The sequence below is a fragment of the Perissodus microlepis genome, chromosome 19 (assembly GCF_051167445.1).
Source record: "Perissodus microlepis isolate ML-2025 ecotype Zambia chromosome 19, ASM5116744v1, whole genome shotgun sequence".
NCBI lineage: Eukaryota > Metazoa > Chordata > Actinopteri > Cichliformes > Cichlidae > Perissodus > Perissodus microlepis.
The window spans coordinates 29,673,865-29,700,128 of NC_140479.1; the positions used below are offsets into that span (position 1 = coordinate 29,673,865).

At 41.2% G+C, this 26,264-nt stretch overlaps 1 protein-coding gene across 4 annotated transcripts in view; it reads right to left on the reverse strand.

Annotated features, from left to right (window-relative positions):
- Positions 1-26,264, reverse strand: part of slc4a11 (solute carrier family 4 member 11) — a 108,281-nt gene that overhangs the window by 38,141 nt on the left and 43,876 nt on the right. For all 4 annotated transcript variants that reach the window (XM_084914906.1, XM_084914908.1, XM_084914907.1 and 1 more), the window contains exons 2-4: positions 18,580-18,630; positions 15,686-15,802; positions 3,880-3,923 (exon numbers count right to left, since the gene is read on the reverse strand). In XM_084914906.1, coding sequence (XP_084771032.1) covers positions 3,880-3,923; positions 15,686-15,802; positions 18,580-18,630 — 212 coding nt within the window. The remainder of the gene's footprint in view (positions 1-3,879; positions 3,924-15,685; positions 15,803-18,579; positions 18,631-26,264) is intronic.

The following is a 26,264-nucleotide window of genomic DNA, read 5'->3' on the forward strand; positions in this document are numbered from 1 at the left end:
AGGTAAACTGAATATCAGGGTAAATCCAGGCTATAAAACTGAGCTAAGCGTTTATATTATTTTAAATATATACATGTTGACTCCAATTATTAGATACATTTTATTTAATATCTTAAGATATAAATAGATTAGATATTATATCTAGAAATTTAATGTTTATCAAATTACATTTTTGAAAATCAAGAATACAATAAATAAGCCTTTAAGGTGATTTTAGTTGTTAAAAAAAACAAAACTGTATAACTATAAAACTGTTACAAACTGTTACTTTAAAGACAAACTGCTAAACCCCAATTCATTTTAGAATTAGATCACATTTCTTACCTATTTCCGAATGAGGGCAGATCTAAGATCTTACTGACTTTTGGATTGCAGTCAAATATAAAAGAACCCTAATAGGTTTGAGTTTATTGCCTTAAATCCTTCTGAGCTCTTCAAAATAGCAGAACATTGCCAACAATCAAAATTTTATCAAAACTGTACTAGTGCTGTCCACGATTCAGCTCAAGGGAGACAGCTGGACAAAGAAACCAACACAGCTCCATTAAGAGCCCAGACACCCACCAGTCATTGATTGTGTGATTGACAGAAATTCTGAAGATGAGTGGATTTCCTGCTGTTTCTTTTAAGCACCAAGCAGAAAGTCTCCGTGCTCTTTACAGAAAAAACATGTATAGGTATTTCTGCAAAGAGCTCTCTATATAAATTTGATTTTGTTTTGTTTGTGCAATCACAGAAAGCATTGGTCCTGGGGCTCTTATGCAACTCGAATGAAATGATTAAAAAAGTTAGAAACAAATCGAGCTCATTTTGCACTTTTTAAAAGAATTTATAAAGCGAGTCATACAGGGCAAAATGTGTGGTCCAGTAGTTCATGTGTTAAAGGTTATATTTTAAATTGCTCATGAAGGAAGTGAAAAATACCCACCTGCAAGCACAAGCATAAATGAAAATCTATTTATGGACCATTGCAAATAAAAAAGATCCATAACAAAATTCTTGGCTAGGACTTAAGGACGGGAACATGTGAAATTAATAAAAAGCAGAGGGAGAGAGCAAACAAACAGAACTGTGATACAGAATGAGGAGATTAGAGAAAAGAACCAGGCAAGCTGTTGGTAGGAATGAGGCACAACAAACCGAAATCTCTGACAGGCTCATAATGGGGAAGACTGACTCTTGACAGGTTTGGTCACCAGTTCAAACTAATACCCCCTCAGGGTTGCTTTAAACCCTTTTATCTAATTGGCACAGAGACATCTGTTTACTGCATCACTAATGATTTACAAACCTGTAGTAATAGTAATCTTATTCCCCTAAATTTTGTAAAAATACCATTTTTCCATGTAACATATGTGCCTCAATTGTGGGACTCCTGCACAAAACAATGCTGATGATAAGTGGCTACATTTGTGGTCCAAACTTTACATGCACTTATCATGGGCATGAATGACACAGTAACGTGGGGGTTTTAATAATTTCTTTCAACTGTTCTACTTCCAGGGTGGAATGCTTGTACAGCGTACATCTTTAAAAGATGTAAAATGCGAATTTCATCCAATTTGCATGTGGTCAAAACATGCAGGCTCAAATATATACATACACTCACTTAAATCTTTTCATAAGAAGTGCTGAAGGTTTTACTCCAGGTCTCACCTTCACAAGGCCAAGAACTATTAAATTCTTGTTAGGGACTAAGATTCACTACAACTGGTAGTTTCTCTTTGCAAACATAAAAATGATTTGTTTGACAGCAGCCTGGAAATAGAACAGTTCAAAGAAATCATTAAAAGTCACAAATTACCATGACACTGATGCCCATGATGAGTACACATACTCTATGTGCCACAACTGCATCCTGCTACTACTACATTCACTGTGTGGTTCTCATCAGCCCATAATTTTAACAGAAATCCATCAACTTACCAAAACTGATTCGTGAAGGGAACTGGTGAAGATTATCATTCTCCGCTTTGAAATTTGTGTCTAAGCATTCATGTGAATAATATTAAGATGTACCACCATTGTTCAGATTGTTCAGAACAAACCCACCACCCCATGGCAGCAGCACTGTACAGCAGCTATGGTCCTCCCCAGCATGACAGCATGACAAAGCACGATGTCCCACCACAAAACTACTCAAGGGTGGCTTGAGGACGTCAAAAACGTGCTCCGAGTATTGACCTGGTCGATGTATCGACAGATCCCTGCTATGAAAATATGGACTAACAAGACTGCTGCCAACTTTTAACTGGGGACAAACAAAATGAATCAGGTAATTCTTTTAATCAAAACATGAAATTAAGGTTTTGGGGTTTGAGTCCTTTACAAAGAGGGCTCATGATGCCACATGAATGAAAACGTCTGGCTTTAATCCAGTGCAAAAATAAAGTTTGCTGGAATTCGAAAAGAATTATGCACAAATAGATGAATGGTAAAAACAAAGGTCCTCAGGCTAGCCATCACATCTACAGGATCATCAAGCACAATAAAACCATTACAGATGTTTCATTTAGACCCTCTATAGCTGGAGAGCAATTCTTAATATCCCAAACTGCCTCAGCAAATAATAATTGCAATTTCCTTCCTGCAAGATCCATATGTGCATTATTTAGGTATTTTATGTTTAAAATGATTGCAATAATTCATAATTGCATAATTTACTTTAGCCCATCACAACATGTAGCTATTGTACAGGTATAACACTGCCACATTTCTCTAAGCAAAACCCCAAAACTAACCCGTAACAATACAAGTGAGCCAGCAGTAAAGATGCATGAAAAGATTAACACTAGCAGTTTTACAGAAAATATTCAATATAGCAGAGCTATTCATTTGTCAAGCACATCTTACACAGATTGGATTGGTTTTACAAATCTTGGTGTTCTTTGAGTGTGCTCAGTGGAACTGTGGGCTGTTAAAACACATAGGAAAATAAACGCAGCACGTTTTGGTTCCATATAGAATGAGACTAAATATTAAACCAATCAGGAAAAGATGTTTATTCTTTAATTTACTGCCCAAACCTACTTTAATAAAAAAAAAATCATCTCTGTACCTTTATGCACAGCCAGCAGTGGGTAAGCAGGTATTTCAAACGCCTTCTTCTCTTTGCTACTTTACTTGGCAAATATTGTAGAGATTGTAGAGATTATTCTGTCAAGTTGTTCCTCATTCAGTTTGACAACTGAGATTTTGGTCCTGTGTATATTCATAGAGGTCTACATACACTAGGTTTAAAATTTTAGATCATATTTGTTTTTCTTTCTTGATAAAAGCACTGGGTGCATTATATGTTACTGACCTGTACTGCTAAATTACTGAGCCCTTAACTGCAAAAAAATCAGGCGTGATCCCAGAACCGAATGGTTAGGGGGCATACTACAATTCACAGAGGCCCAAGTTTAATTCCTGGCTTGCAGCACCATTTGCTACATATCACTCCTCTGTTTTTACATTTTGTCTCTCTGCTCCATCATAATTTTAAAGAGGCATAAAATGGCCAAGTGCAGTGGTTAGTTCTGTTGCTTCAGAACAAGAACGTTCTCAGTTTGAATCTTCAGGTCATTTTGGGGCCTTTCTGTGCAGGGCTTGCATGCTCTCCTCGTCTCTGCAAGTATTTTCTCTGGATGCTTCAGCTTCCTCTCTCAGTCCAAAGACATGTAGATTAAATCAACTGGTGAATTTAACATAGGTGTGGATGTAAGCATGACAGATTGACTCTCTACATTAGACGTGTGATCGGCTGGTGACTTGCTCCGGGTTTAATCTGCCTCTGACTCTATACTCTGCAGCCCTGACAGATGGTTAAAAAGGTCAAATAGATATAATAAATAAACAGTAATATCAGACTTCTAGTTGATAAATATTCATCCTTACCCTTCTTGATGTATTGAGTAACACACAGCCAGAATCGTCAGTTTCTGAGAAAGAAATAAAAAGCGATATAATTAGGCACTCAAAGTGTACATCAATAAAGACTTGACATGTGTTTATATTAAACAGATTTATCTACAATAAGGGTGAACACGTATATATCTGCTCAAAGGGCTTGAACCCATAAGTGCACTCTGCAATTGATCATCACAAATGAAAAATGAAAACGCAAACTGCTTTAAAAGATTAGAGCCAACATTATGTAGTTCTAGCAAAATATTTTACTTTATATACTTAACCTCCTAAGACCTGAACTCTTCCATAGCATGCATTTTTAATTTCTCTTTGATATTTGGGCTGATTGGGGACCGATGAATGTAAAAACAAAGAATTACCAATTTTTTTTTTTTACCTTATTTTTGTTTTTAAGAAAAATAAGAGCCACATATGAGGATATTTGTTTAAAATGATAGAACAGTAGCAGTATAATGTCCTCGTAAGAGGATATCAGGCCCATGTAGAGCAAAATTGGGTGTTTTGGTCTAAATAACCCAAAATGTGATGTCCACATATGTGGACGCAGGTCCTAGGAAGTTAAAAAAAACTAAGAAATTACAGAACTGACAGCAGACTTTGTTTTGAACCATTTCGTCTTCAGTGTCTTAAACTCCCGGGCCACCAAATATCAATATTTGCTTCGTTTGAATAGACTATGTTAAAGTTTTAACAGCACTATGGTCATTATAATGTTCTGTATTTTCAGGACAGGCATTAATTCTGAAATCACAAGTAACAGCCACTTGAAGAAAAACAGCCTGAGACCCCTTATTTCTAAAAGTGATGAAAATGTCAAGAGGCATGTCTTTAAATGCTCTCATTGAATAAGGATTGAAAATTGTCTTCTGATAAGGCTTTAATACGCGCATGTGGAGCTAAGGCAAGAGCTCAGATAAAGTACAAAGGTTTGGATTTTCCCAGTGTTGGGAAGAGGGAAAAACCTTTTATGTTAGAAAACAATATAGGGACAAACGGAGGGAATGTGGTTTTCAACACACTCCCGTCCCTTAACTAGCAGACTGTCAGTACTCTGCTGACTCTCATAAAACAGTCCGCCACCACAGATACATAACACGGTTATCGCCGTTTACTGTGGGGACAACATTATTAGGTTACCATGGGCTTTCCTCCTCTGCTCCACGTGATGCATACTGTCGACTCAGTCTGGAAATCAATCAGTGCTTTAACTCCTCCCTCCAGCAACAAAGAAGCAAGAACACCCCCCCGACACACACGCGCGCACATACACTTTGACAAGCCAATAAGCCTTAGGAAAGTGCCAGGATATTATAAATAATCCTGCGACGAGTGAACGCGTTTGAGTGTGAGTCTGCAGAAAAGGGTGAGGGGCTTTGATCGAAACACCAAACACCTTGCCACAAAAACCCTGCAGGCAGTGTAGGAAAAAAAAAGAGCTCCAACCCCTGCCTTTCTGTCTCTGATGAGACTATAGCAGAGGGCACGTGTCATGTGCAGTGGATTTGGTTCATCAAAGCCGCACAATCAAAAAGCACACGGCCAAGCTGATCTGTTCCCTTAGGGGAAAGGAAGCTCCGGCTCTAATTGCTGTCAGGCTGTAGCTGTAAGGAGATATTCAAATATTCATATTAAGATTACCTTGTCCCCGATGATCACCTCCTTCTAATGGACTCTGTATGTCTCAATATAGCTTAAAGTAATCCAGAAGAATTTCATTTTCTTTGGATTAGGTAAAAGAAGTGTTAAAATGTGTCCTTTATTTGAGCAATGTGCCACTATGACTGAGGATACCAGATTAACAACCTTGTACTTAGGCTAAGGTTGGGGATCTTCCATACTCTGCCTTAAACATCCAGTGTTTTTGCACCAGATGAAACTATAAACCTAAAAAGGATTCATGGATTACATCTGCATCTGGCAGATTTTACCCACAGGTCAACAATCTTACAGATTAAAATGAAAAATATTCATTATTTAACTTCTTGAGTTTTGAACAAGAACACTTGGCATCAAACTGGAAATTAGTATCAGATGTTACTCTTAGTTGAGTGTCTAAAAATGTATTTCTCGCAGAGTTTCCTTTAAGAAACCTCATGGAAGCAGTGACAGTCAATAAAGAGGTGGAAAACAAGTGGGACAATAAGATTTGATTATAGTGTAAAGGTACAACAGTATTTTTAGCTGTTGGCTTCAAAGGCATTCAACAGTCCCTTTCAAAAGCAATTATAATCCTTCAAACAAATATGACCAGTACCTATTTAAGAGGCTTTGTTGCAGGTATTTATATTTAATACCTGAAAAAAACTGAAAAATAATATAAACCTAAAACGGCGCCTTAAACATTAACCTAAGAAAACTAACGTTCTTGCATGTATGTCATTACTGTTAATACCACATGAGTCAGCGTCTCAGGCAGGTCTTACTCTTTCTGTTTATCACACACCCCAAAGGTTTTTTCTTAGGTTTATGTCCAATTCCTACCCAGGTCTTAAAAGAAGTTGCACTATTACTTCTGTATAAAAGTATTAACTGTAAAAAGATTAGACTGACTACCTTAAGACCGTCTATACCCAAGTTAGAAAACATAGCATTACCTCTGGACTCTTTTTGCAGATATCTCATCCTTAAATAGTCAAATCTTTGTAGTAAAAAGAAAAGAGGGGGGAAAAAAGTATTTTTGTCAATCCCTTCTCCACACTCATCATATATTCATGAAACTAACTTCGCTCCAGGTTATCAAGGTCAAGTCAGGACCTTGGTAAAAACCAAAATGTCTTTTCCAGCGTGAAAGACGGCTGTCCTTCCTCGTGACTTTTCCACATCAGCATTCAGCCAAATTGATTGAAGTGAAATGGAACTGAGCCCAGCGCTGGCTGAAAAATGTATAATCAAGATATCAATTGTATTTATGGAGGGCATTTGACAGCTTTATGACGAAGAGAGAAGAATGGATGAGATCATGTCAAAGCGATATAATAACAGAAGGAGACAAACAAACAAGTCTGTATTACTGTGATACAACAGTACTGGTAACCTCTTCATTTTCATATCTTTAATATTCCCTTCAATAACCACCATCAGTCACCTTTTTTGATGTTGCTACAGCCACGTTGAGACAGTGAGCCCTCTTCAGATACTTTCAGTGACAGTATATACTGACAGACTGGGCAGATAACTAACACGACTAACACTATTCTCACTGGGGGGCTGTAGCTATATGCTAAAGTCAGAATAATGGCACAGCAGATATATAATAGGTTTGTTTTTCTTGTTTATTGTTCCAGTTTAGCGTGCCAGCATTTCCTAATTAGCAATAACTCACAACTTACAGATGATGAAACCAAGGTACTGGACATATTTATAATGTGGGCTTGACACAAAGCCACAGGAACACCCGAATTCTTAAACCAACTTGAATCTACTGACAGATTGACGAGTCCCTCTTTGGTTTACTCTCCCTGAGGCACTGCTCAGTAAAGAATCACTTTTTGTACAAGAAAAAAAAAGATGGTAACTTTTGAAAACACCCACCTATTTTCAAAAACTCAGACACTCAAACTTCTAAATCTATTTATTTGTTTTAGCTGAACTTTGTTTAAACCTTACTCTACTTTTTCAATGAAAAGGGAGTCTGTGGAATTTGGCCCCTTCTCTTACATTAGAGATAATGGAGCGGATCATTCAGTTTGTAGTACAAGGAGGAATAGTACCTCAGAACCGACAGAAAGTGCACTCTCTTTTTACCATATCAGGACATTCATTACCAGGAATCAGTATTAGAAACAACAGCACACAATGTCAGCTGTTGTTTGGGTTTTTTTGTTTTGTTTTGCAAAAACTATGAATTGAAGAAAATGAAACAACTTGTAGAACCACCTTTAACAGCAATAACTTGAAGTAATGGTTTTCTGTGTGACTATCGGTCTCTGCAAAGTCATGAAGCAAGTTTAACCCACCCTTCCTGCTTCAGTTTTTTGAAGTTTGCAGACATTTGTTTATACACAGATCTCTGCACACCCGTTCTGTTGTAGATTTGGTGCTGTGCTTGGGTCACTGTCCCGCTGATTGACCCAATTTGGTCAACCTTTAGCTCTGCAATGCTTTGGTATACAGAGTTCTTCTTGGTGCTCAAGGTGCTCAGGCCCTGTGGCTGCAAAACAAACCCAAACCCCATCCACCAGATGCCTGTAGATAACTTCAGTGTTTGCAGTTTCACTGAGCGTTGTCTGACCTTGGAGTGGGTTTGCTTGGACATACAGTTCTGGGAAGATCAGCAGCTGTCTTGAATGTTTTTCTTGAGAATATTTTTTTTAGTTGGTGATATCTTTCTTTCTTGGTTTTGTATAAATGCACATTTGAATACTCCAGGAGTGCAAACTGCCAAAGCGTCTTTATAGAGGCAGTCACTGCTGCTGCTGATTAATTCGAGTGCCATCAAATATCAGCACTTGGCTCACTACACATTTTCTGTATTTTGGCTTAATTTTTGCTAAATAAATAATGACACAGTGTAATATGTCACGTTTTGTTATTCATTTGACGTTTTATTTATGTTGTGGTGGACCACTGGAGGGCTCCACTCACACCCAGTTCTCAGGAAGTGTTGTTGCTGTGTTTTGGAGGGAAAGTGTTCAGTTGTGTGGTGATGAGCAATAAACGAGCAGTGTTAATCGAGAGCTCTTGTGTCGTCTGTGTTTACCTCCACATTGGTGACCCCTGACTCGAACATGCTGCAGTCCGATGGTGGCACCGACTCCGCTCTGGATGCATCAGCAGCCGCCAGCCCTCTGCCTCCGGCTGCAGCTACGTTTGCTGTGGCGCTCGAGCTGCCGGACTTTTGGCTTCACAATCCCCCGTCGTGGTTCGTGCACGTGGAGGCTCAGTTCGCCCTTCGTGGCATCTCGGCTGACGACACGAAATATCACCATGTGGTGGCTTCTCTCGACCCGCTAGCCACCCGTCGTGCGTTGACTCTCCTCCGGGACCCACCCACCCAAGGGAAGTACGCCGCCCTTAAGGAGCTGTTTCTTCGGCGCTATGCCCTCTCCGAGAAGCTCCTCTCCCTCTCAGGCCTGGGTGGCGGTACGGCTCTCGAACTGATGGAGCACATGCTATCCTTTCTCGGACCGGACGACGGGGGATTCCTCTTCGCCCACATCTTCCTCCGACAGCTGCCGGCGGCCGTGAGAGCCGGCCTCGCCAACTCTCCGCTTCTGGGCACGAAGGATTATCGCTCCCTGGCTGAGGACGCGGATCGTATTCTCCTGGCTACCCGCACTTTCCACGATCACGACCTAGTTCCAGCCTCGCCGGCGGCGCCTTCCACTTCCCCGCTGACCTGCCACGACGTACCCGATCCTTCGCTGACGGCAAAGATCGCGGCACAGCGACACCACGGACGGGACCTCTGTTTCTACCATCAGCGTTTTGGCGCCGGAGCGCGCCGCTGCCTGCCGCCTTGCGCTTTTCCGACCCTGGGACATGGACCCTGCCAGCGCGCTGTAGCGGCCGCGACCGATGGCGACAAAGAAAAACTGCTCTTCATAGAAGACTCGCGCTCTGGGAGACGTTTCCTGGTCGACTCCGGCTCCCAGAAGAGCCTCCTTCCCCCGTCCGGAGCCGACAGTTTGGCAGCGGGCTGTGGACCGCAGCTTATTGCGGCTAATGGCTCTCCCATCGCAACGTTCGGGGAAAGGTCCGTGACTGTTTGTTTTCATGGTCGGGATTTCCAATGGACCTTTGTTGTTGCCGCTAGCTCTGTACCTATTTTGGGCGCCGATTTTCTTTGTGCCCACGGACTGCTGGTCGACGTCGCTAACAGACGCTTAATCGATGCACTGTCTTTTTCTTCAATACCCTGTTTCACTCGCGCCATCGAGCCCCTGAATCGGGCTAATTTAGTGACTTCAGGGAATATTTTTCAGCGTTTGCTCATGGAGTTCCTTTCACTGACTGTTCCTAATTTCTTGAACACGGCAACGAAGCACGGGGTTGAACATTATATTTCGACGGTTGGTCCCCCGGTGTTCGCACGCGCGCGCCGCCTCGACCCCGCGAAACTCTCCGTCGCTCGGGAAGAGTTTGCCGCAATGGAGCGCCTCGGCATAGTGCAGCGCTCGAATAGTGCCTGGGCTTCTCCGCTACACATGGTGCCCAAGTCTGACGGTCGGTGGCGGCCGTGTGGGGATTTTCGCCGTTTGAATAATGTCACGGAGAACGACCGTTACCCCATTCCCCACATCCAGGATTTTTCCGCCCACCTCGCCAGCACCTCGATTTTTTCTAAAATTGACTTGGTGCGGGGGTATCACCAGGTTCCCGTGCGCGCCGAAGACGTCCCCAAAACTGCCGTTATTACCCCTTTCGGCCTGTTTGAATTTTTGCGCATGCCGTTCGGCCTGAAAGGCGCCGCCCAGACTTTTCAGCGGTTGATGGACTCTGTTTTGCGCGGGCTGCCTTTCGTCTTCGTGTACCTTGATGATATATTGGTGGCCAGCTGCTCTGAGAGTCAGCACGCGTCCCATCTGCATCAGGTTTTCCAGCGCTTGGCGGCACACGGCCTGATCGTCAACCCCTCCAAGTGCCAGTTCGGCTTGCCGGTTCTGGATTTCTTGGGCCACCGCATTTCCGCTGACCGTGTGGTTCCGTTGCCAGACAAGGTCCGGGCCGTTTCGGCTTTTCCGCGTCCTGCGTCCGTTAAAGCGCTGCAGGAGTTCTTGGGGATGGTCAATTTCTACAACCGCTTTCTCCCCAGAGCTGCGCACCTGCTGCAGCCTCTCTATGCTGCCTTGAAGGGTAAAACAGCTAAGGACCCGATTGATTGGCTCCCTGAACGCATCCAGGCATTTTCTGGGGCCAAGACCGCGCTGGCAAACGCCGCCCTGCTGGCCCACCCGTTTCCGTCGGCGGAGATTGCGTTGACCTCCGACGCGTCGGACGTGGCAGTGGGCGCAGTGTTAGAACAGCGGGTCTCCGGTGTCTGGCAACCGCTCGCTTTTTTTAGTCGCACGCTTAGGGACAGTGAGCGCAAATATAGCGTTTTTGACGGGGAGTTGCTGGCCCTACACCTCGCGACACGGCATTTTCGTTTTTTCCTCAAGGGTCGGAGCTTCACCGCGTACGTCGATCATAAACCTTTGACATTCGCGATGTCCAAGGTCTCTGAACCGTGGAGCGGGCGCCAGCAGCGCCAGTTGGCAGCCATTTCCGAGTTCACAACTGACCTTCAGCACGTGGCTGGTAAGTCCAACTGCGTGACTGACTGTCTATCCCGCGTGCTGGTTTCTCCTGTTTATGTTGGCATAGACTTTGAGGCTATGGCCGCTGACCAACAGGCCGACCCGGACGTCCTTGCCCTTCGGTCTGCGCAAACGGGCCTTGTACTGGAGGACAGACCCGTGTGGAACGGCGGGCCTAGCCTGCTTTGCGATGTTTCCACCAGCCGTCCACGCCCTGTAGTTCCCCTTTCATGGCGTCGTCGCGTTTTCGACTCCGTACACGCCCTCTCTCATCCAGGCGTCCGGGCCTCGGTCAAGCTGGTCAGCTCTAGGTTCGTTTGGCCGGGCCTTCGTAAATCGGTGAAAGACTGGGGAGCCGCGTGCATCCCATGCCACCGTGCTAAGATCCATATGCACACACAGGCGCCCCTCGAATCCTTCCGCGTTCCAGGGAGGCGTTTTGATCACGTGCATGTGGATCTGGTTGGCCCTCTGCCGCAGTCACAAGGTTTCACGCACCTTTTGACTGTAGTGGACCGCACAACCCGCTGGCCTGAGGCAGTGCCTCTGGCGTCCACTACAGCAGCAGCAGTGGCCAGGGCATTTTTGTCAACGTGGGTTTCGCGTTTCGGTCCCCCCGCCGACATCACCTCAGACAGGGGCCCCCAGTTCGTTTCCGAGCTTTGGTCTGCCATGGCTGACGGCCTGGGGGTCAAGGTCCACCGAACCACTGCGTACCACCCGCAGGCCAACGGGATGTGCGAACGTTTCCACCGGTCGCTTAAGGCCGCATTCCGTGCTTCTCTCACAGATGGCAACTGGGTTGACCGCCTTCCATGGGTTTTACTGGGGTTGCACTGCGCAGTTAAAGAAGGCCTTGGGGTTTCCCCGGCTGAACTTGTCCTTGGTCAGCCCCTCCGGGTCCCCGGGGAATTCTTGCCTGAGAGCCCACCCCCGTGCTTCGCTCCCTCTGTGCTGTCTCTCCGTCCCCCAAGAGACTCGTTTTCTCTTCCTGGCCCAGTGCACCATTGTGTGCCCGACACCTTTGTTCCGAGGTCGTTGGACTCTTCGCAGTTTGTTTTTGTCAGGCATGACGCTCATAGGCCTCCGCTGCGTCCACTGTATGACGGCCCCTTTAGGGTTATTCAACCGGGCCGGAAGCATTTCCTTTTGGATTTTGGGGGTCGGCAGGAGGCTGTTTCTATTGACAGACTTAAACCAGCACATGTGCTTCTGGATGACCAGGTGGTGCCGGCTCAGGACCCCCGCCGTGGCCGCCCGCCTTCCACTGGACTGGACAACCCTGCTTCTTCCTCTGGGAGCGCCCCCCCACCTGGCGGGGCCCGAGCTATCTTCAGTTTTTCCTGACCGCCCATGCCAGCCTGGCCCTCAGGCTCGTTTCCCCTCCGCCAGCTCTCCACCTCCCCGGTTCAGCCGTTCTGGGCGTTTAATTAAAGCAAGGGTTCTGGACTAGGGGATGACCCTACTGGGTGTTCGGGGGGGGCATGTGTGGTGGACCACTGGAGGGCTCCACTCACACCCAGTTCTCAGGAAGTGTTGTTGCTGTGTTTTGGAGGGAAAGTGTTCAGTTGTGTGGTGATGAGCAATAAATGAGCAGTGTTAATCGAGAGCTCTCGTGTCGTCTGTGTTTACCTCCACAATGTAATTTTAAGAAACGGGTTATTTGTCTTGTGTCTTGGTATGTAAAACCTCAGAACTGATAAAGGGTTTTACTGATAAAGGCCACGTTTGTCAGTAATGTTCTGAAACCAGGCATGAATCAAGAAAAGGGAAATAAAAATGAAAATAGAAACCCCTCCTCCTGCAGCTCTTGCTCTTTTGAGATTAAGCACAGCACATGCCTGTGCCCGTGCTTAATACACCTAAAAATAAGAGGACTTTTTCATTGTTGACCTTTGGCCTCACATGGAATTTAAACCCCACTCTCCAAGATCAAGATCCTCAGCTTAATTCATTGTGCTGCCACATCCAACTTTCTTTCTGACTTTCATGCTCATTATACTGCTTTCTGCTACTCATCTCATCTGGTCTAAAGACTGATTGGTAGGAAGGCAGAAAAGGTCTAGTTAAATATATATAAAAACATAATGGTGAATATGGTGGAGTTAAACACAACTGAATGCTGTCCTAGAAAACGGGCTGGAAAGATACATTTGAAACAAACATTTTCTCATGAATTAATTAAACAGACAGATGTTTTTAAAATTAGATTAAGATAGGAGCTGCTGTCTCTTGGTATGACGTAATCACTGAGTTATTTGCTTTTCCAAACCACTGCTTATTCAGGCAGACAGGATGTGATTAAAAGTCTTAGTCAGTCTTAGATTAATTTGACATGGTGGACATATTCCACAGTGGTCTGCTGATGCAGTATAATAAAATAACATGATAATTTGTGACACAAATTAAAAGCAAAAATAAGATGCAAACAACTAATGATACTGGGATCAAATGTATGTGACAGCTACACTTGTGAGGCTGGGGGCAGCCAGGAACGAAAACAAAACACTCTAATCAGCATTCAGCTGTGCTGTCAATGAGTAATGCACTGAAAATCTGTGAGCAGGAACTGCTGTGCATGACAAACATTCTGCACCTGCAGGTGAGAATTTTGACAGCAGCGAGATTTCAACATATTACAGCTGTATAGAGAGAGAGGAATATTACACAAATCACTGGAGCTCAGGATGGGAACATACTCACTGAGATTAAGGATGAGCAGGAAGACAATTACATAACTTGAGATTATATCAATTCATCCTACCCTTCCATAGACTTAGCTATACTTAACTGTAGCATCTACCCCCTTGCAATATTTCTTGGATGTTTGGGAAGGCTGTCAGCAGTTTTATAATTTACTGAAGACACTGGATATAAAGTTAATTTTTTCAATCAATTCCATAAATGCTTCCTGTTTTGTTCATCCTGATAGTTCATTAGTCTGGAACTGACTGTCACACTGGCGTATAGACAGATACAAAACCGCTAATTGAGGTGAGTAAAAATGAGGTATTTTATGCTTTTATTTTAGGCCTGACATAAATACAAGCTGTTCAACGTGAAGAAGAGCATTATCACAGCCGTTTTGTTTTTCTAACTTGTCCCCAGCTTGCACCACAGCTCTCTTGTCAGATGCCTTAAGTGTTACTATGTATGGAGACCCAGCCTAAGTGGCATGGTCACCTGTGGTCACCTGTCACATTCAAAGCAAATGGGCATCTCTGTCTTTCCTCCTCTCCCTATGGTGCACCTGGGACTGTTACCATGGCAACAATAACCTGGGTTGACCCACTGGGATTGTGGTGATGGGGTCAAAACCATCTGCACCTGCAGCTGAGTAGCTGTCCATCAAGTCAACACCATCATGCCACCGGTCTGTGGAAGGGCAGCGCCCACCAGAACTCCACAGAAATTATTGAAATGTTTCTCACGCGGCTTTATTCAACAGGTTTTCTTTTTCTTCCTTCCTATATGATGCTGTATTGATTATGATTATGCTGACTGGAAGACAGTGGTCTCCTTTAAAAAACCCACCTATCCAAGTTTATTTATTTCATGTAAACTTCAACTTTCATGTAAATGTTTAGCTTAAAAGATGAAAAAAATGTTCCTTGTCATAAAATGCTAATAGGTAATATGTATTATATATGTATGTACTCTGTATCTGACAGTTTATGGATGTAATTCCTTATGCATGTAGCATTTTCAAGTCCTAGGCAAAGTTTGACAGCACCAGATTCAGAATGAGTTTGATGCTGGTGACTGTATAAACAACATTAGTCAGTGAGACAAGATGTTAATCCTTATGAAGCTTAATTCTCTCTCATTTTCTACTGTATGTCCACCTGTATCCATATCAACTTACTAACAACTTCAACAACATATTGGCATTCACATAGATTCATGTGTCCGGCCAGTTTAGCACGTGTCATGATTGCTATAAGAATCACTTTAGCTGCTGTTAGTTGTCTATGTTTTTAGAAGGTGGTCTCCGACTCTGTTTTTTGCTATCTGGTGCTGGAAAAATGGCACACAGCTTTTTTTTCTAAAACATGATGCTTGTTGCAGCTGGTAATGATGCTGATGTGAGTGACGCAGACACCAAAAGTAAACTAATGGCTGCAAAACTAAAAGAGAAAGCTCAGCTGAACACGAGCAGAAACTATTGCAGGGGACTGCAGATTATCCTGGGATTTGCCTGTGGGTTCAGTATATTCGAATCTTATATGTACAGTATTGTTTAAACCTAACAAAAGTGTTAAATTAATCTTTGATGAGGTTTAAGTTAATCTTTAGCATTTTCTTTCTAACAGTTTGTTTTACAGATTAAACAAAAGATCAAGCTTTCAGCTTTTCTATAAAACCAAAGAATTATTTCTATTTATGGATTCTATCGCCTTTAATTTCCAACTCACTTAAAAATCCTTCTCAGTGGCTTCATCAAGTTTATTTTTCTTCCTCCTTGTCCAGACTGCATACTCTAACCCCTGCTGCCCTCTCACTTTCTTTCCCCCTCTCTCTCTCTGTGTACTGACCTGGCCCAGGGCTGATCTGGTTGTCATAGAGGTGGATGTCATCTCCGCAGGCGATCGGCGAATCTTGTCCCTCCTCTCGGCCCTCGCTGCCCTCCTCCTGCTCCACCTCCCGCTGCTCTGGGGACACAACAGCACAGGGTCACCTCCTGGACTTCACCGGCTACCAGGCAGGGTAGCAAACTGACTTTAATTATTGTTGTTATCCTCAGCCAAAGTCACAAAATCCAACAGTCAAATTTATTTTAGTGCTTTGTAGATGTTTATGGCACACTTCCAAAATGAGGAATAAATAAAAGAATGTGAAAGGAATAAATAAAATTTCTGAGTTTTTCACAAAATAAATCTAGTCCAACTTAAAACAAAAATCACTCAAAAAAAAAAAAAAAAAAAGAAAAAAAAAAAAAGGTAAAGCTTTAGACAGTGACAGGAAATTATTACAGCAATTATGCTACTCTGTGACAACTCATCTGACAGTCAGTGAACCATCCAGACTCTGTAATAAACATCTGCTGCTTAAAACAAAAACCCTGAAAATTATAAGAAAATATTGCTCAAGTGTCACCTGAAGTATGACTAGAGAGCTTCTTTCTTCCAGACAGTCTCTTTCATTGTCAGATGATATGATTGAGAATGACAGTGTGTTCAAGTGAAAAACAGAAAAAAATTGTCTAGATATTATTAGACATAACTAGTCTAAGACATAACAGTGTTTTAAGGTGTAATATACACCTTAAAACACTGACATGTATACATACTGTCAGTCTAAATACCAAATACTTCTCCTCCCTCTGCATTTTTTAAAATAGGCAAACTATGGACCTAAAATTTGTGTCGGTGTACGTTAAGAGATGAATCTAATCATTTTCGGATGGACAATGTCCAAAATATCCAGACTTAGTCAAACAAAACCAATGTACAGGATGTGCCCTTTAAGGTGCAAAAGCTGAAATTTGTTTTTTCAGCTCATGATTCCTCTCCTGTTCATATGAATACATAAGAGTAGTGTTTTAATGTCAATGGAAGCAGCAACAACAACTAAAAGGTGCTTTCAATTAGTGTAACGCACAAATAGCTGCAAGCAGCGGTCCTTTATGCCTAAAAACCTAAAAATGCCACAAATTGTCAAAGAATATTAAGAAAATTAAGCTGTTAGACAAGTGAGACATGACAAGTCTTTTATGAATCAGCAGGTAAACGCTGTTTTTTGCAGGGTTTCGGTGTGTAACGGTCAGGACTTTGCATGTTGGAAAGCATCACAGGACTGAGCCTGGAGCTTGTTTGGATGACTCATTCCTTTCCCTCTTCCCGAGACAGCGGCCCCCTTAAATCCAAAGCTCCAGTAACTGGTGGGCTCCCAAATATCATTCAGCGATCGGCTCGATGCGACAAGAACAATATCTCACTTGCTCTTTATCTGCTGACCTTATATGTGAGGAGCCCCAAATTTCAGTTCATTCAGTTTGTCTTGCATCAGGATCAACCCTCAGCATTTGACATTATTTGAACTTCACTGTGTAGTTGCCTTCCCTGCATCCCTCTGTGCCTCAGACTTACCAGCTGGGCTCTGACTTTCAAATCACCTTGGAGGAGAGAAGCAACTGCTAACCTGCAAGCATTAAATTAGAGGGTTAAAAAATGGAATGGCATTAATTTTAGGGAAATGTATTAAAACATATTTAGAAACTAATGCATGAAAAATATTACAATCTCTCCATGTAGCAATCATGTAATTTATCTTTATATAACATTTAACTAGAACTCCAAGTATGCAAAACGTCACAATTAGAGCTTCTTGTATTAAAAATAAATAAACTATGATTGAAATAAACGAACCACTACTTCCTAAATGTAAAGCTATGCTGCCCTGCAGAACTTTGATCGGTGAATACAACATCTAGAAAGAACAAGAGCTAAGGGACGAGGAATGGTGAAAACGTTAAACGATTGATGTGCATCCTTCAAACGGTGTGCAGGGTTTTGCTGCTGCCTTTGAGACGCCGTGGGACATAAAGAAACAACAATCACACGGTAGCATGTTCGGATCATTAAAAGAAAGTTTGGAACTTTCTTGCTTCGTGTTTGGAGAATTACTCAAAAAAGACACATAACTGCCATGTTTGATGAATAACACCGCTGTGTCTCAGTAACCTGTTCACTTCTAACACCACAGCAAAGAACTAAATGGCACAGATAGCATATGCACAGCAGAGCTGTTTCTGCAGTACAAGACACACTTCAAATATTGTTTACTGTGCGACCGTGATTCACCCTTTAATTGCAAAGTTCACAACAAGAGCACTGACGTTCCAGACCAACCTTTGCTAATGAACCACTAAAGATAACAATGGTTTGTAATGCCTACTTGCCAACAGTATTGTAATTACATTAATATCTGATAAAAGGTCGCATAATAAAGACATTTATGTTGAGCTGCAGCAGGGGGTCTAATTGGGGGGAATAATTGGCTGGGGGAGACTGGGAGATCCAATGCAAGTGTATTCTGTCTTGACTGCCTGTGCTGCACATACTAATTGGGAGCTTCTCCTTGGCTTGAAGGTAATGAAACTGCCGTTATCATAACAGTTGGATCAAAGTTTGTTGTTTATATCCAAATGGAGGAGAGTGTGTAAGCTGGGAGAGGTTTGGGTTGTTTTTTTGTTTTTAATTTTACGTGTGCTGCAGCTCCAATCTTTAAATCACATCTTTCACTCTAAATATACCTTACACAATACACATTACTGGTAGGAAGATGTTCAAAGACGTTGATGACAGCGGCTATATTCACTTTGAGGATTAGGCTTATAGGTTCCATGCTTTTCTTTCCATTTTTAATACACAGTGGAAGAGGAACAAATGTTGAAAATTTTGTCCTTGTGCTGGTGGTTCACACTCACCCATTTCTTGAAAGAAGTATCCATTCTTGGACATCCCAGAGGGAGGCGCCTCTGTGAGAGCAAAACAGAGAAAGACGGTAATTACTGACCTGAATCTAGGCAACGGTAACAGGCCCGGCAGGGAGCAATTACTCGTTATTATTTTTACACAGCAATTGCTGGTATGAGAAATGTTATGAATACAAATATGCATCATTTTCAGACCTCTTTGTCATTTAGGGTTATTATACATGGAAAAGATCTATGCATTTAAAGGTAAAACACAAAGTAATCCACGGATTATTTGCTTACTAGCAAAAGTATTTGTTCTGTAATGGCCGCTAGAAGATGTAACAATGACTTCTTATAACACACTGCATGCGGACACGTAAATAACCCAGGAAGGCCTAAAATATGTTTGTCCTTGACATGAACTTTATCCTAACGAGTGCGGTCTATTTATTGTAAAGATGATCCACCCAGTCATCAAATGTTTATTTTTTAATTAAACTATAGCTCTGCAGTATTCACAGTTAAAAAAAAAAAAAAAAAAAAATCACATTTAGCTCTTAATGAGCCCATCTATTCATTCTCTCGATAAAAAAAAAGCCCTGTCCATCTAGGTCAGCTGTCTCCTGAATGTCTATCCCTTGCATTTGGTACTTTATTAATCATTAAGTACCAAACCAATGTCCTATTATTTTGCATCTTGCTTTCAAGAAACAGCAGGTATTAATACATTTATGGTACCCACAGGATGAAAAATACAGCAGCGTTACATTAAATGAAATTCCACGCATCACTAGGAAATATTTTAGAGTTGCAATTTTGATCTTGACATCTTTTGTTGATGGTTATACGTACGGATTGTTATAAAGCACACTCGGTGTACATTTACATTTTAATTCAGTTGGAACACATATAGCAGGCTGAAAGCTGCATAAGAAAAAATACGCTGCTAGACGCCAGAAATAAAATACGCTGTATAAAAGTGAATGAGGGAAACACTTTTGTTTGCCTACTGCAAGGAGAGCCATGAATGCAAATGTGGTACAGATGAAACAAATATTACCATTTGGGTATGGGTGTGGGATCTGAGGAATAGAAATAACAAAAATTTGTAAAACTTATTTTAGGTATTGTACAGACTTGAGAAGGTTTAAAAATGCTTATTTTGACCATGAGGGATGGTGTATATTGTCAAAACTGATAATCAAGGGGAAATGCTAGCAGATGAGCTGTGAAATGTGTGGCAAGAGTTGCAGTTGCAGACTTTTTGTTGCTCTGTCACCGAGCTGTCAGACAAAAATGTAATTAAAAAAAAAAAAAAAAATTCCAACCCCCAAAAACTCCCACAAAACAAAAAAACAACCCTTCTATAACACATCAGTTTCATTATTTTCCCATTACTTAATTGCCTCATCAGCACAAACTTGATACATGTGTATCTCTGTTTCTTGTGTACGTCGATCAACTTGCAATGAGACCTTGTAATATAAGATTTTGATAGCAAAATGTTCCACTCAGTGCAGGACAATGATCAGACTAAAAGTGAGCATAAATTGGATGACCATGTAGTTCAACCAGAGGGCAAAGAGTTCCCCTAAGGAAGAAACATTATCAGTAAAACGCAAGGGCTTCCTTCATTACATCTAAAACATGTTAACAGGCAGTGATTATGAGCAGTGCACATCCTTTCATCAGCAAAGGTCTTGACTTTTCTAATACATTCAGCGATAATCCACATTGAGTTTCGCTTCCAGGCCAGCACTCATTTTGCATTGGTGGTGTGCAGCATTTTTTAAAATGGTGGATATCTCATTTTGGAATTAAACTTAATCTGGTGAAGAGCTCCACTACAAATGCACTGAGGGAATTTAGAGTACAACATTTCAGAGTGTTTGTCACGCGGCCCTGTGGATGTGTGCAGCATGCGGATTGCGCAGAAAAAAAGAGTGAGATATGGAGCAGGGATACTTTGAAGGTTATTGAGACATTGTGAAGGAAGAGAGGTGGCCCTGCCATGCTACCAGACTTCAGTGAGGCTCTTATTGAGCATTAAGCAAACATGTTTACATACTCATCCCATAACCACAGATCAACGGCACGTCGCACGGGTAGTTTTCTGATTTGACTGCTAAAAAAATCACAGCATCCTGGACAAAGGGACACACACTGGGAAAGAAATTGCACAAATACTCACAGATGTGCACAAGCACATACACAACCACTTTCACACAGACAAAAAAAAAAAATCATTATAAAAGAACCGAGTGCCTCTTTTAACATGGCGACTGTCATAGAAGAGGGAAGTAAAGACTTACAACAGCTTTCTCTTCTGGAAAGGATTCTTTGATGTGACAACATCTAGCATACAAATACAGCATGCAACTTTAATTACACAAAATGCTCTTTCACTCTTGGGATAGGACACACAAAGCAAAACAATTTCAGAGATAAAAGACCCAGGGATTCATTTATCCTCAAAACAATCAACTTTTTTTTAATCCATACAGGTTCCTGCCTCAGTCTGCTACACATGCATACATTCAATCTTCTGAAGATTTCACCTCCTGCACTTTGACTGATATGGTTAATGCTGTGTTGATTTTTTTTTCATGATTTCAAATAGTTTCTAAACCAACCTTTACCTGTTGAAAACATACAAAAGACCACTGATACATTTTTATACCTTTAAAGTGCAGTGAAGCTACAGTACTGTGCAAAAGTTTTAGGCAGATGAGAAAAAAATGCTGTCAACACAGAATGCTTTCAAAAATGGGAGTGTTAATCCTTTATTTACAATCAACAAAATGCAGCAAATGAACAAAAGAGAAATGGAATGAATAAAATCAATATTCGGTGTGACCACCCTTTGCCTTCTTCTAGGTACACTTGCACACAGTTTTGAAGGAAATCGGTTGCCGGGTTGTTCCAAACATCTTGGGGAATCAACCACAGATCGTCTGCGAATGTAGGCTTCCTCACATCCTTCTGTCTCTTCATTAATCCCAGACACACTCGATGATGTGTGGGGGCCATACTATCACTTCTAGTACTTCTTGTTCTTCTTTACGCTGAAGATAGTTCTTAATGACTTTGGCTGCATGTTTGGGGTCGTTGTCCTGCTGCAGAATATATTTGGGGCCAATAAACAATCATTTCTGGAAGCATTCTTTGTTTGCAGCATTTTTTCCCACACCTGCCTAAAACTTTTGCACAGTACTGTAAATGGTTGGAAATCATGGCTCAAGTTGACCAGATAAAGCTTTGACTCTCAATTATTTCATTTAAAGCATGTGTCTAACTATCTGGACTCTTGCTTCACCTACTAAGAAATAGTCACCAACACAGTATAGCTGACAGATTAACTAGTGGGTCTGTATTTTCAATAGTCATGCTGGTATTGGCATTCATAAAGGCAGATAAATGAAAATTTAAAAAGTAAAAAAGACGCTGGAGAATCACCCTTCAGCCATGTTATGAGTGTCGAAACTGCATAATTTATCCACCCGAAGGCAATCTGCAACTTCCCTGTTGGCAAAATATGTGCAGAAACACAACAATGAGCTGATCTAAGCAAAGCGTAAAAGCAAGTAAGCAATTACACAGAACGAATGTTAAGGAAATCTTATTATATTCTGTATGTCTGAAAGAAAAAATATCAGATGTATACATTGGTCGCTAGCACATACACCCTCTTAAATCTACAGCCCTTGTCCTTTTTTTATGTTTTGCTTTGCTAATAATCGTTATTTGCTTTTCGAGTGTTGGCAGGCATATAGATTCTTGTTTACATGCGGACAGAGCCACAGCGATAGCTACCCAGTATTTGTGTCATGCTAAGCTACTCTTGCACTTGTATACTGCTTCAAAATTTATGCCATGCAGCTGGTTGTATGATAAATGTAATACACATAAAATGTCTTTTTAAGAAGATATTTACACATTTCCCATAACTTTTCATAACAAAAAAATACAAAAAAATAATTAGCTCCCTGTACTTCCTTAGAAAACCTGCATGATTAAAACCTATCGGTTACTAATGTAAGATATTTTTGTGATTTCTTATAACTGTCACTGCACAAGAAAAAAGAAGAAAAATCGGTTGTGACAAGTCTGCTTATCAGAACATTTTTGGTTGTGCTTCATTCTGATGCATAAAAGAAGTCAGCAGAAGCAAGTTTGTAAAACTAAACACCCTAGTGGTATTTATTCTCCAGGCTTTCTTTCTAACACTTTATCCTCAAGCATTAGGGGGAAAAAAATCAGTTCTGTCATCTGAGTTTTTTGTGCTAAAGAAAAAAATGTATGTGGCATAATTCACCAACATCCTGCTACTGAACTATCCTCTGCTACTCCAGGGTATGTGTTGGATTGTTATGGCAGTCATGCAAACATTATTTTTCTCATCTTTGTACACAACACACACATATGCATCATCCCCATGCAGCCCGTTTATCTGCAGCTATTGCATCAAACATATCTTGAATAGCAGACGACGAACATGGATGCACTGAAATATGTAGCTTTTATATTTTTGCATAGCCAGCTTTATTTCAGCTTAACTGTGACATCTGTTATTTATTTCTACTGTTTAGTCATTTTACATGTGCAGCAAAATAAACCCTGTAAACACAGACATGCTCACCGCTCAGCAGCCTGAGGTGGTGCTAGTGTTCCTGCGTCATAATCTGCTCCGATCCAAATCATTTTTCTTTTACTTGTCTTCGCACATGCGTCTCTCTCCTAGCTATAACGAAGATAATGATGATGATGATGATAATGTAACTATCATTATGGCTTCATTAACCTTCTTTTAGCCATAAAACAACAAGCCTTTTTATAAAAACGTGACGTTAGTCTCATAACTGAGTAAGTACAAGTCATAGGTGTCTAATAAAAATGGGAAAATTCATCCGATATCACTGTATCTCTAAATTATGCACAATGACATCAGTGTACTAAAGACCAGCTACAGCAATGTATAATACCTAGAGGTTAGAAGGGTGAAAGGGTGACTGATATACATCCTACTTGGAAGCTTAGTGTTTCTCATGGTTTCACCTGGCATTCAGTCCTAGATTTGTTTCTTGCATTTTTTGTGTTTTTTCCCCCCAACTTTGTACAGTGGACCCCGACTTACGAAATTAATTCGTTCCCAAGGGTCTTTCGTAAGTCAAACATTTTCGTAAGTTGAAGCACCCATCGCGCCTTTTGAGTGAACGATAGGCTATAGGCTAAGTGCTAACTAACGACGTAACAACAATACGTCGTTCAAGTGGAACAGCGAAGCGCAAGTACGAACGCCAAGGGGGTTGTTTATATTTTTATGCAGTGTCTGGCTTCACTCCAATAATATGATCAATGGCAGAAAACCCTGTAATATATTATAGTTGAAATTAGTAGCACTAAGGCCATCTATAACAAAAACGATTCATGAAATGCATATCAGCACAGACAGAGATGTTTAGAAAATTACTGAACAAAGCCAAATCTTTTTTTTCTGTATCCTGGAGGGCTGCTCTGTTGACTGCTCTTTTATTTATGTGTCACATCATGCCAGCCTCCTGTGGATGCTGTGCTTCTCTGAACTGTGTCTTACTCTGAGTGTTGTGATCAGGAGCAGCATCATGAAGATTCATGTGCTCTGCTTGTATTGAGCTGTTTGGCACTGACAGATGCAGGAAGAGATTTAGAAGGATTGGAGGGAATGCACGTTATCCATGTTGCCGGCTTTGCTAGATCAATGAAAATACACCAAGAAGATTTCTCTGTTGTGAGACACTAAACTTCCCTTCATGATCAAATAGAGGGCTTTGTATCCAAATATAACCCTGTTTCCCCAGACAGCTGAAATCTTGTGTAAAATGTAAAGAAAAATGAAACCTCAGTAATAAGAAAATAATTTAAACACTTTCATGTTTGACTATTTTCAGTTAAAGACAACTAAAGCTGAGAAATAAGATGACAGATATGTGATCAATTTGAATATGACACCAGAAAAATGTTTAAATCTTTACAGAATACATGTCCCAAAATGTATTTTGTAACATATTCTGTTGTTACTCAATGAGAGTAATGTATTCTGAATACTTTGGATTACTTAATATATTATCATGCTTTTTACAATTATATGAATGTACTATTGCTGTGTGATTCTTTACTATTACTGAAGAATACTCTCCATACCAATACCAACTAGATTTTTAAATCTTAATATAAAATGAGTAACAGTAGGGTGGACATTAGGCAAGGCTGCACTTTTTGCAGCGATCTTGTATAGAAAACTATTCTGCGTGTATATAAAACAGGTCCGCGGCTCCGAACCGTAGTAAAGGGGCCTCTGGCTAATACGTCGGGTTCGTGTCGGGCTCGTAGCGGAAAAATAGCTTTACTTTGCTGTCTGGGTCAACTTTGCTAGCGGCAGGCATTAGAGTCTCTTAATGCGTGTTTTGTTCCGGCATGGAATTATCAAAAATAGAGAGGGCATAGCCTAACATATGAAACAGGAAAAGGCCGCCGTGTAATCCCTTCATTTCAACAAAGTAACTGTATTCTGAATACCACCTTTTTAAACGGTAACTGTGATGGAATACAGTTACTCATATTTTGTATTTTAAATACGTAACGCCTGCACATGTATTCCATTACTCCCCAACACTGTCTATGCATTGTAGTAGGGCTTTACCTTGCATGCATGGATGCACCAACAAATTTGTTTCCATGAATTTTTAAAAGTGCATGCAGTGATTACATACAGAAGTGTTTTAGTACTGTCTGAGGCCCTAAAGATCATGGATATTCAATACTGTTTTCAGACTCTTATTTAGAGGAAGTTATCTGAATTCCTGCACTCTTAATAATATTATGTAAAGCAGATGACAAAATTATTTCTTTGCAATTTTAAATTGTTGCATATTTCTCCAGCACCCACTCATCTTTACTTTTGAAAAACAGAAAGAATGATGTCTCTTTTCTATGTGAATTTTTAAAATAGGGAATTATTCAGTTAGATATACGGGTAAACTGATTTGCACAGCCTTTTTTGTTGATTTATATTTTTATGCAGTGTCTGGCTTCGGTATATCTTTAACTCTAATAATATGATCAATGGCAGAAAACCCTGCAATATATTATAGTTGAAATTAGTAGCACTAAGGCCATCTACAACTAATCTATAAATTTGAATTATTTGTTATCATGAGCTGAAGACACACACGTGCTGTCAGATGCAACTGATTTAGAGCGAGTGGTCCTTTAGGGACAGGTTTATTAGTCGTCATAAAGGTTATTTTATTGTCAAAGAACATGAAAGTGATATATTTAATTTGTGTCAACTCAGACCGATAAGTAAAGGTCACTGAAAAAAAGATGAAAAAATGCAGCAGGTTCATTCACTGCCCGATTCCATGTATGACTTCCTCATTTTGCACTTTCATAAACAACATTAGTTTCATAATCATGAAATGTCTAACGTGTGATGTCTTAAAAATAAAAATGCTAAATATATTTAGGGATATTTTAGAGACTGAGGCTGATCTGAAACCTAAACAGGCTCAATTCCCTGTCCCCCCAAACTGGTGGCGGCAGATGGCTGGTTGTGCCAGAGGTTTCTTCCTGTCAAAAAGGAGTAGTCCTTCCCACTGTCACTAAGTGGTTGCTCATAGGGGGTGGCCTGATTGTTGGGGACTTTACCCTGAAGT